General features: G+C 40.1%; 1 protein-coding gene across 1 annotated transcript; it reads left to right on the top strand.

Annotated features, from left to right (window-relative positions):
- Positions 1–6,100: 6,100 nt before the first annotated feature.
- LOC140243246 (uncharacterized) lies at positions 6,101–11,787 on the top strand. The gene is made up of 7 exons (XM_072322917.1): positions 6,101–6,224; positions 6,705–7,733; positions 8,115–8,250; positions 8,840–9,004; positions 9,192–9,340; positions 9,745–9,836; positions 11,569–11,787. The coding sequence occupies exons 1-7, from the start codon at positions 6,101–6,103 to the stop codon at positions 11,785–11,787; spliced, it is 1,914 nt and encodes a 637-aa protein (XP_072179018.1).
- The last annotated feature ends 305 nt before the right edge of the window (positions 11,788–12,092 follow it).

Raw genomic sequence — 12,092 nt, 5'->3', positions numbered from 1 at the left:
GATCACCAGATAATGCATACTGGTCATTTACCTAGAATCTCAGCATATTGATATGTCATTTAGTGGTGTTCGGTGTATTCATTGTGATTAAGATTAAGTTATATAACATGTCAATCCGAGTGGCTATATTTGGGTAAGGCCACTGCAATATTGTTTGGTGCTCACACCTAATAAATATTGGTATCTTTGTATAATCATAAGAAGAACTTATGTATCAGCTCATTTCTCAAGCAACACAGGACCGTTGTAACTTTTCAAACAACTCTACTTGGATTTGAAATGAATAATTATGCTGTGCATATAAGGGCCTAAGCTGCACTGGTGTGAAGAACAGCGCCGGTCGCATCAATATAATGACCTTGTAAATTGGAATTCACACTTTGTGTCATCAAACTGGTCGTCCGGTCTGTCTTTCTATGATGTGAACCACTCCTGTAACAGTGAAACAATATCTTGTAAACATAATATGTGTATCTTAGTCTCTCTGTATTTAAGCTGTCCCTAAAAATCATCCCCTTTCTCAAGACCCAGTTATCGAAAAGCACATGGTAGGTAACTGTGTTGTCATAGCATAGCAGTATGTTGTCGTACGTAGATATGTCCTGTGACAAATTTTGACGCTTCAATACAGACAAGGCCAACGGCGTAGCCAGGATTTGATCTTAGGAGGGGCGATTAGTCTGCGAGGGAGCGAAGCGACCGAGCCCGAGCTAGCGGAGCGAGCGAGGGGGGGGGGGGGGGGTGTGGGAGGGGGGTGTCCCCCCTCCCACGGTAAGAACTTTTTGCATTTTGATGTTGCAAATGTGCAATTTGATGCATGTTTTTGCGCGTTTTATCGACGAGAATCAGTCCCACTTGTTTAAGGTAGCAGTATATTTTGATGTAGATTATTATTGAACAATTTCCCTGTAAAATGATATAATGTTACACTTCTTGTATTAATTCTTTTCACTGAATATCATGAACGCGACTGAACCCGAGCGAGCGGAGCGAGCGAGGGGGAGCGGAGGGTGTGGGAGGGGGTTGTCCCCCCTCCCATGGTAAGAACTTTTTGCATTTTGATGTTGCAAATGGTGCAATTTGATGCATGTTTTTGCTCGTTTTATCGACGTGAAACAATCCCACTTGTTTAAGGTAGCAGTATATTTTAGTGTAGATTATTATTGAACAATTTGCCTATAAAATGGTATAATCAACACACACTTCTTGTATTAATTCTTTTCACTGAATATCATGAACGCGACTGAACCCGAGCGAGCGGAGCGAGCGAGGGGGAGGGGAGGGTGTGTCCCCCCTCCCACGGTAAGAACTTTTTGCATTTTGATGTTGCAAATGGTGTAGTTTGATGCATGTTTTTGCTCGTTTTATCGGCGTGAAACAATCCCACTTGTTTAAGGTAGCAGTATATTTTAGTGTAGATTATTATTGAACAATTTGCCTATAAAATGGTATAATCCCAACACACTTCTTGTATTAATTCTTTTCACTGAATATCATGAACGCGACTGAACCCGAGCTAGCGGAGCGAGCGAGGGGGAGGGGAGGGTGTTGGAGGGGGGTGTCCCCCCTCCCACGGTAAGAACTTTTTGCATTTTGATGTTGCAAATGGTGCAATTTGATGCATGTTTTTGCTCGTTTTATCGACATGAAACAGTCCCACTTGTTTAAGGTAGCAGTATATTTTAGTGTAGATTATTATTGAACAATTTGCCTATAAAATGGTATAATTTAAACACACTTCTTGTATTAATTCTTTTCACTGAATATCATGAACGCGACTGAACCCGAGCGAGCGGAGCGAGCGAGGGGGGAGGGGAGGGTGTGGGAGGGGGGTGTCCCCACTCCCACGGTAAGAGCTTTTTGCATTTTGATGTTGTAAATGGTGCAATTTGATGCATATTTTTGCGCGTTTTATTGACGAGAAACAGTCCCACTTGTTTAAGGTAGCAGTATATTTTGATGTAGATTATCATTGAACAATTTGCCTATAAAATGATACAATTTAAATACACTTCTTGTATTAATCCTTTTCACTGAATATCATGAACGCTACTGAACCCGAGCGAGCGGAGCGAGCGAGGGGGAGGGGAGGGTGTAGGAGGGGGTGTCCCCCCTCCCACGGTAAGAACTTTTTGCATTTTGGTGTTGCAAATGGTGCAATTTGATGCATGTTTTTGCTCGTTTTATCGACGTGAAACAGTCCCACTTGTTTAAGGTAGCAGTATATTTTAGTGTAGATTATTATTGAACAATTTGCCTATAAAATGGTATAATTTAAACACACTTCTTGTATTAATTCTTTTCACTGAATATCATGAACGCGACTGAACCCGAGCGAGCGGAGCGAGCGAGGGGGGAGGGGAGGGTGTGGGAGGGTGTGGGAGGGGGTGTCCCCCCTCCCACGGTAAGAACTTTTTGCATTTTGATGTTGTAAATGGTGCAATTTGATGCATGTTTTTGCGCGTTTTATTGACGAGGAACAGTCCCTCTTGTTTAAGGTAGCAGTATATTTTGATGTAGATTATCATTGAACAATTTGCCTATAAAATGGTGCAATTTAAATACACTTCTTGTATTAATTCTTTTCACTGAATATCATGAATGCGACTGAACCCGAGCGAGCGGAGCGAGCGAAGGGGGAGGGGAGGGTGTGGGAGGGGAGTGTCCCCCTCCCACGGTAAGAACTTTTTGCATTTTGATGTTGTAAATGGTGCAATTTGATGCATGTTTTTGCGCGTTTTAACGAGTTGAAACAGTCCCACTTGTTTAAGGTTGCAGTATATTTTAGTGTAGATTATTATTGAACAATTTGCCTATAAAATGGTATCATTTAAATAATCTTCTTGTATTAATTCTTACTCTGAATATCATGAACGCTGTTTACAGTTCAGCAATCAAACAGAAAAAGCATGCACACGAGGGTGTAGATAGGGGCATATCCCCTCCCTCACGAAGGTGATTTTGCGTTTTCAGACCTGAAATTCAGCGATCTGGTGCAAATTTTTGGTGCAATACTTTTTCATCGAAGTGTTAAAATCACGGAATTTAGTTCATATTCCGAATGTGCACCATCTGTGTGAATGTATAAAGTCTAGTGAGGTAGAGCTTAGGGGAAGGGGGATTTCCCCTCCCGCTCGGGGAGCTTTTGCGTTTTTAGAATTGAAATAAAGCGATCTGGGTATAACCACAGTCTACTTCTATGCATGGCGGAAGGGGGGGGGGGGGGGGAGGGGCGGGCGAGCAGGGAGAAGGCGTGGGCGACTGTTATCTCCACCCTTCCCTTCCGATGGAGCTTTTGCCTTTTTAAGGTTGAAATTGAGATATCTCGTATACGCATATTTGATGGAATCAACATTAATTTTGGGAAATCACAAAAAAAAAAAGACTGATGGGGGGGGGCTGAGGGAGGAAAGGGTCGATTAAAAGGAGAAATTCCCCTTATACATGAGGGAACCTTGAGTTTTTTTTAATATAAGTGATAAGTCTTGTGCACTCAGAATTATTCATTTTTTTTTTTGTAAATCTAAAAAGTGTACTAAGCTAGGGAAAGAGGCACAGAGGGGGAGGGTTAGCACGAGAGATTTTGCATATTTTGAATTGAAATTCAACGATCTGGTGCACACTTTGAGTGAAATATTCAAAAAAAAATATCTTATTTGATGAAAGGTTGCAAAGGAGACCCGCTTCATGTGCATGCATACACTATACACGCATTTTTTTTCGCCTCCCAAATCCCCGGTCCAAATCTTAGGGGGGGGGGGGGGGCAACCGCCCCCATCGGCCCCCCTGGCTACGCCAGTGGACAAGGCTGCATCAAATCTTTATCGCCTCAGCGACAAGGACATCAATCATGCAACCTGGTCTTTCTGGTCGAACACCAGAAAAAAATGAAAAGATTTGAACTTCGCACGTTTGGCTCTTATACCCCTAAAACTCAACTGTTGCACAAATATTGTGTACCTACGCCTTATGAGTCCCTTACGAACGCCTTATTATACCCTCGAAGAGTTGTTTGACGTAAGAACTTGTTCGTATAAGAACGTGGTACAAATCTCCGTTCGTAAGGCATTCTTACGAAAGACGTAAGAGCCCTCTATGAACGACTTAAGGCGTTCTTACAATCATCGTAAGGATTTAAGGCTTCTAGAATTGTCTCTCGACCCTACAAAATCTTGCGTTAATTGTTCTTACGATGTTCGTACGACGTTCGTACGGCCGCCTTGCGAAGAGGGTGTTTCGTACGAAGTTAAAAAAAAATCGCGGACAAGACCATCGACCAGGCTACGAACTTACGAACGGTCTACGAACGGTCTAAGAACGCTGGTTTCGTACGGCCTTCTTAAGAAATTCTTACGAAATGGTCTAAAAATCGCTCGTACGGCGTTCGTAGCAGTTCGTCAAGGCATTTGTGACCGATCCTTATTCTATGTAGCCTATACACGAGTGAACATATATTGGCTATATATCCTTTTGGATCCGTACATACGGGACAATAATATATATATATATATATATATCACATGAAACATGGTAATTAACAGTTAGAGACAGGACTTGGGCTGAAAATACGTGGTTAGAAACTCTTCATATGTCAAAATAGTTTTTCAGCAGATTTTCTTTTTATATGAGGGGGGCCTATAATAGTAATAATGAAAATAATGCTGAATAACAGTTATATCGCACTTCATACAGGCGTTTCAGAGCGCATTAATCATGGAAGAAATATCAAATTAAAATACAGCATTTGTTTTCTATTACGAATAATGTACATACATTACTTTAAAAAATAGAATTGAGTAAATACATAGGCTTTACGCAATGATTCAAATTTATCTACAACACTTTGAACAAACATTTCCAACGTTAAAAAAAAAACAATGTTTGGCGGTATTGATATATTGCATGAGGCTAGCTGCATATATAAACTTTCTTAGTTTTTGAACATTTTGTGGTCTTGGCAAAATGTAAGTAAAAAACAGAGTACTTAATAGCCTAAAAGAGAGGGAATTTGGGAACCCACCTTGAAAAATGGTCCGTGTCCCTAATAGATTAATGCCCATTATTGGAATAATAGTTATTTAAAACAAATATAAGATTTTCTTTTGTTGATATGCTTTGTGATTGGTAGGTGTATACGTGTTTGATATCACAAAATGTATGATTGTACATGTATGTGCATGTATGCCCCATGATTTTACACTGTAATCTTTGTATGTTTACACATTTTATCAACATTTCGATAAATACAAAAAGAGAGCGGAAAAAGGATTACATCATCATGACGTGAGCACCACGAACAATCCCTTCCCTCCTGGAGCACCGAATGTGGTCCAAGAGCCTACAAATAAAAGCCCAGAGAGGATCTCAAGTACGAATATTCTTCAATAAGACCTGAAATGCTCTGAGTTAATGCGTGTACTTCAAGTTTTGTTTAATTTTGCTTTGCGTATTTTTTATCCATTTTTTTTTTTGGCCAGATTCAGGGGTAGCACCTGTCCATGCGTGACTAATAATGGGCAAGTTTCAAATTTTTTATCTTCTTTTTTTTTTTTGCGGAGTGTATTTATAATGTCCATGCGTGAATAACAGTGGGCAAGTTTCAACATTTTTTTTCTCTTCTTTTTATTTTTGCGGAGCGTATTTATAATAGTAATTATTTTTTTTTCTTCTACAAACTAGGTTGGCATTATTGCCAGCGAAAGATAATATGCAGGTAAACACCTTGCCCCAGGAGACCCAAACGACCCCCAAGTTTGCTTTGTACTTCCTTCAGATAACAGTTTACAAAATGCATAGGAGGTGAACTTGCAATACACTAGCACAGGTAAATGGATCTTTCGACGTGACAGTGAAAAGTAAACTGGACTTTGCAATCTATCATGTCAGACTATATGCTTCTCCGATTGGCTAGTGATGACACGGATTGTGTGTGACCGAAGAAATGTTTAATTTCGAAGATCGAGTAAAATGAGATCTGTATTGATAGACTCTGAGTATTAAATGTTTACTTCACTCCAAGTGACTCTGCATTCTTTCTTGTGTTGGCCTTAGTTCAGGTTCCTTCGATTGAAGTAGTCACATTACAAGACATCACAACATCATGGCGTCCTATTCTCTTTACAATCGTCTGAGAGTACTGAGCACCACTTTATTTCTCCTATCCGGACTACTCTTCTGGACTGCTCTGTCTGATTCACCGAGGCTGTGGCTTCGTCTCATATCTGGTAATTTCTAGCTGTCCACATAGCAATTTAGACGTGGACTACTCAGAGGGTGATTGTCCTTCAAAAATGAAGCGGAATATAAGATAAAACAGCAAGAGCAATAAAGCCGTTCTTTCAGCAGTTTCCGCTCTATTGTGTCTACTTTCAATGAACGATTGTCAAACCACTTGAATATTTTGATAGACAATCTGTCGATTAAAGTGATCTTTCAAAACACAAATCTTTCAAAAACCTATGAATATTTACTGTGAGAATCACGGCAATTACTAATACTTTCCCGAAATGATGTTTTACTTTAAGACATTCTTCCTTCGTGAGTGTCCACATCTCCATGTCCGAAGATGTTTGCTCATAGTTATCTCATTGGTAATGATGTCTCATTAATCACTGTTGTTAACGAATCGGAAAGTTTCTTTCACACAATTCCATGTTTATTTGCAAATAGTGCTTTCATTTCATATTTGTCTTATCTCCCTATAGGAACTCTTGGCCTATGTCTTCTACTTACAGCATTTCTTTATTTCTGGATTCTTATCCAACAACCAACACATCGTCAAAGCTTAACGACTGTGACAGCTCACTTCATTATAAGCTTTTTAATGAATTTTTTTGGAAAGAGAGAACTGAATAAGCTTTTTCATCGCTGCAAGAATCCAATGTACCATCAAGAGCGCCTCTTGCGGGAAATAATCAAGCGAAATGGAGCCACTGAGTACGGGCGCAAGCACCGCCTCATGGAGATAAATTCACTCGAACAATTTCGCAGGCAACATCCTCTCACAAACTATGAACACTTCCGGAGCTACGTTGATCGAATGATGGAAGGTGAGAGAGACGTCCTCATTCACGGTCAGCCTACGTCATACATCAGGACAACTGGAACAACAGGCAAATCCAAATACATCCCGCAGATTAAACGAATGGATATCATAATGCAGTTCATGGCCATTTTGAACTATGTCTATAATGATCTTTATCAAGTTGGTCCACTTAGGAAGAGCCTCTACTTATATGTTGCACCAGAAATTCAGAAAACGAAGTCAGGAGTAGATATTGAGACAGGAGCCACAATTGCTGAAGGGTACGATTGGGGTCTGAGTGGCTTCTCCACTCCTCCAGCTGGATTCAAGATTACCACCTTGCATGAAGCTTTATATGTGCAGCTACTTTTTAGTCTCCTTGATCCAGATATAGGTTCCATGGTATTGGGGTTTGTCCACTTTTTGGAGAGTGCCATGAAAATGTTGGAAACCAACTGGAAACAACTCGTCTATGACATAAGGCATGGAACTCTTAATCCAGCACTGAAGCTCCCAGCCGAGATACGCCGAAAACTCTCCGAAGACCTCGCCCGACACGGAGCCGACCCGAAGAGAGCCGCTCAACTTGAGAAGGAGTTTGAAAAAGGTTTTCGACGGATTATCCAGAGAATCTGGCCTCGAATTCGTGGGATCCATGGCGTCGATTCGTCTGGAAGCTGGCCGCGGATTAGTCAGACATATGCTGAAGGTACAAAATCGGTCTGTTCAGTTGCCTTGTACAGCTTAAGAGTCATTCGGTAAAAACCCCTTTAATGAAGCTAACGTGTAATTCAAGGTTCATTTTTTTCTTAAATAAAACATGCTTTTCAGAGCTTTGCATGCATATCTCTGTGAAGGAAAGCCTCAACACTTTCTACCGGTATTCACCTTAATAAGTAAAAGTAGACGCCTAACAGAAACTTAATTATATCGATTTTCTTCTCTGGTGAAGCAATTTATTAGGACGCGTAGAAAGACATGAATCACTAATCTGAGTTTACTTAATGGCAGCAAATACAACAACAGATGTTCCTTTTTAAGCATTCATCATTATACTGTTGTGTTTATTCACCAACGCTTTTGGCGACAGGACTCCCGTTGGTTACACTAGCCTACCTGTGTTCGGAGGCCTTCATGTGTGTCGGTCCAGGGCCAAAGTTCGTCAGGAACGGCTACCTCCCCCTCGTCCAGCAGATTTTGTTTGAATTCATCAGAGAGAAAGATATGTGAGTTTCAAAAGTTAATTTTAGGATCGTCAACTCTTCGTAAAAGGGAAAATGAAATGACGCTGTGATATATGATTACTTCAGGAATTAAAAAAAAAAGAATACTCCAAAGCAAAGTTGGATATTATTCCATCAGTAATGTCGATGTTACATATAGTTGAAATAAGGAATGATCTTAATCATACTGAGAACTCTTGAAGGAGATCAAAGTGTTGAGCAACACTATTAAGAGAGGAGAGGACTTTTTGTCACTGAGGTGACAATACTTTGTATCTCAAAGTTTGTTGAAAATGACTTTTCCGCGTAGTCATGGTCAGTAATCAGTTAAGTGCTGTTCTGTCCTAATCCTAGCTGTCTAACCCCTAAAATGAAACGACCACGGCATGTCAAAGGAAAGGCTATCTCATTTGAGACAGTTCTTTGGCTTTCATGTTGTTTTTCTGCTGTTATTGTTGTTTTTCTGCTGTTATTGTGTTTTTCCTACTGACAATTGACGTTTTGTAGATGCAGGGTCTTGTCGCCCTAGCCACGTTTTTCAAACATATGTCAGAAACATAGAAAACATCGAAATAATTTCTGTTGGCTACAGGAGTCTCGATAAACCACAAACCTTCTTCTTGAACGAGGTTGAGAAAGGACAGAATTACGAAATAGTCGTCACTCAAGGCTTTGGACTTTATCGGTATCGGATGGGGGACGTGGTGCGAATCGAGGACTTCTACGAGAATGCGCCGGTCATCGAATTCCTGTATAGGTCGGCCTTTTCTTTATCTATTTATTTCTTTACGCATGCTGTATTGATGTGACAGGGATAATAGTTATCTCTTCAGAATCATTTCAGAGAGCATTATTCCATATATATTTAGCGTGTTTTCCACTTTGATTAGATTTATTGAAAAGTCTCAAAATGTTTGCAATGTAACATGTTCCTTATTGTGTAGGACCGGTCAAATGCTGAACCTCCGTTTTGAGAAGCTGGACCAAACCGTGGTATTGGAGAGTGTACGAGCAGCAGTCAACCGCTGGCCTGGCAGATGCATGCTGGAATTCGCCGTGGCTGAAAGTACGATTCTTTCTCAGGACTGCCAAGGTATGACGACTTAATTTCGCCTTTAACAATATCATCACGGTTTTTCCCACTTTGACTAATGGTCATTCTGCTTGGAAAAGCGTCCATTTCAATTTTTCCACAGACAAACTGACAGACATTCAATGAAAAAAATCCTTTGATCGGGGCACATTGATGAAGCAATTTACACGGTACAGGGTATCATTTTATTTACAATAACGTACTTAACTGTTCTATAATCTGATTGAAAACAGCTATAGCAATATGCATATTCGATTTAAAAAGAGTTCTTCGTGTCATAGTACCTTTGCGATATTCGCCAGGAAAGCGGAATCTACGCCCCATGTTTGTTGTCCATGAAATTAATCAAGATTGTTTGTACCACTTGTTTACCGTGATTATCATTATTGTGTTTGTATGACCAGTGGCCGAACCGGACGAGTTAGCTCCTTACTACCTCTTCTTTATCGAGCTACTGGAAACAGGCAAACCCCTATCGGACGCAGAAAAGCGAGCAGTACGTACCATTGCATGGGTGTCACTCTATTCCTCATTCATGCAAAAAGAATATCTAAGTGGATATTTTGCAATCATGAAAGACATTATGTATTTGCCATTCCAAATCAGGGGAAATACATGGGGTCATCCTACCGAGTCATATACGGCTCACGAGCTGAAAAAAAAAAAAGATCCATAAGCCATACACCCCATGAGCTATAAGCAATAAGGACCATGACATTAGTCTGACATCTGAAAAACATGGCCCACAAATCCGACACTAAGCAAAAAAGGCCCATGAGTCTTACATTAGACAAACAAGGTCCACGATTTCGACACTAGACGAACAAAGCCCACGAGTGCGATATTACGTGTACAACCAGTTGAAAACACGGGGCCAAATATGTTGGCCAACTGTCCCTATTTCCTGCCAAGTTTCGAACTCGTGGGCCTTGTTTGCCAATAATGTCGGACTCGTGGCCCTTGTTTGCTTAATGCTGTTTTAATGGGCCTTATTTGACTAGTGTCGAGCTCATGAATTCTATGACTCGTGACTTGTATGAATTGTAGACAGTATGACTTGTGGGCAATAGCGGGCTGTAGGCTTATGACTGCTGTCACGGGTGTCGAACTTGTGACTTAGGCGTACACCCAAATGAATGTGTTATATAAGAAAGAACGGCAATTATAGAAATTAACTGCAGCTATAAGTTTGTCGTTTGGCTTCGCTTTAACGCATGAACTAATATCAGGCTAAGAATGTTGGCTGTAACTTTTTTCTTTTCTTTTTGATGGTATAAAAGTTGTCTTTGCGTGAATATGTACAAATAGTTACAAATGTAGCAAACAACAACTATAGCATTATACCGCTTGATATTGAATACTAACAGAAATGTTAGAAGCAGATAGCGCATATTCGAATTCAATTCTACCAGGAAGTCTCTGTATTAGTGGTTTATGTTTATGTTTTCAATGCAAAAGAAAGAATATTACATAAAACAGGTAGCAACCCCCCCCCCCCCCAAAAAAAAAAAAGAGTAATAATGATAATAACTGTAATCTCACTGTCAGGTGTAATATACTATATCAATACCGGACGATTTTTTTTATCACTTATGTTGTGTGTGTGTGTGTGTGTGTGTGTGTGTGTGTGTGTGTGTGTGTGTGTGTGTTTCAGAGACTAGCCTATGAACTGGGTTAATGTATTTGCTTATTGTGCTTGTTCTATAAGTTGTCGCAAATGCTGTATTATACACTTGTATATTCTTACTCATCCAACATACAGATTGATCATGTTTTGAATTTTTGTCATAGATGACACATGAAGAAGAGTTTAAGCGACCTGTGATCAATAAAGGAGATTAATTTTGTGTGAGCACAGAATCTTCTCCTCATGCATAAGTAACTTTTAAATTGTTCTACAACATTACAAAGTTCATCCCTGCCTAAAATGAAAGAAATAAAACTCTCGTGACTCTTTAAACTTTGCCGCAAGTTGCGCCCCATCCACTGGGGGGATGACTTGCTGACATCCTACACATTTTCATTTCCTCGTTTCTGATCATCTGATCAGGTTTATTGCATAAAACTACCGATGTTGTATTTCAAATCTACGTCTGAATGGCATGTTAAGTAAAGGCAACTTCTTCCTCGGGAATAAGGAAGAATAGTTCTAGGATTTTCTCAGATAACGTACGTAAAAACTAAAATAATGTTTAATATTTCTTCCCATTTCAATTTGTCCCAACCAGATCGACGAAGAGTTGCGCTTGCGCAACAGTGACTACGAACGGCTCCGTCGCGAAGTGTCCATCTCACATCCAAGAGTCTTCGTTGTTCGACCAGGAACCTTTGACGATCTCAAGAACTATCTGTTGGAAAACACAGGAGCAAGTGCCAACCAGTACAAGGTTCCCCGCAAATTGCGCACCTATGCCATGGTGGACGCTTTACTGAAAGGCGTGGTGTAATTATCACCCCAAATCACTGGGATCTGGGCTGAACTGATCCTCACATTAAGAGAAATGACACCATTACTTTATATCACTTATTACATGTATTATTAGAAAACTTAACATTTGTCTGCGAATCATGGTTTTTCACATTAAACACTTGACTATCAGAACTATGCGTAGGACCTACTTAGAAGTATTCGTTATCATTCCTCATATTCCATCAGGTGTTTTTTTTTTGTGTGTGTGTGTGTGTGTGTGTTTTCTATACCGTGTGTCTCCAAAAAAAACCTATACACTTTTGAAATGGCTGCCAAATAAGA

This window comes from Diadema setosum, chromosome 20, assembly GCF_964275005.1.
Source record: "Diadema setosum chromosome 20, eeDiaSeto1, whole genome shotgun sequence".
Lineage (NCBI taxonomy): Eukaryota > Metazoa > Echinodermata > Echinoidea > Diadematoida > Diadematidae > Diadema > Diadema setosum.
This window is presented reverse-complemented; position numbering and strand designations above follow the sequence as displayed.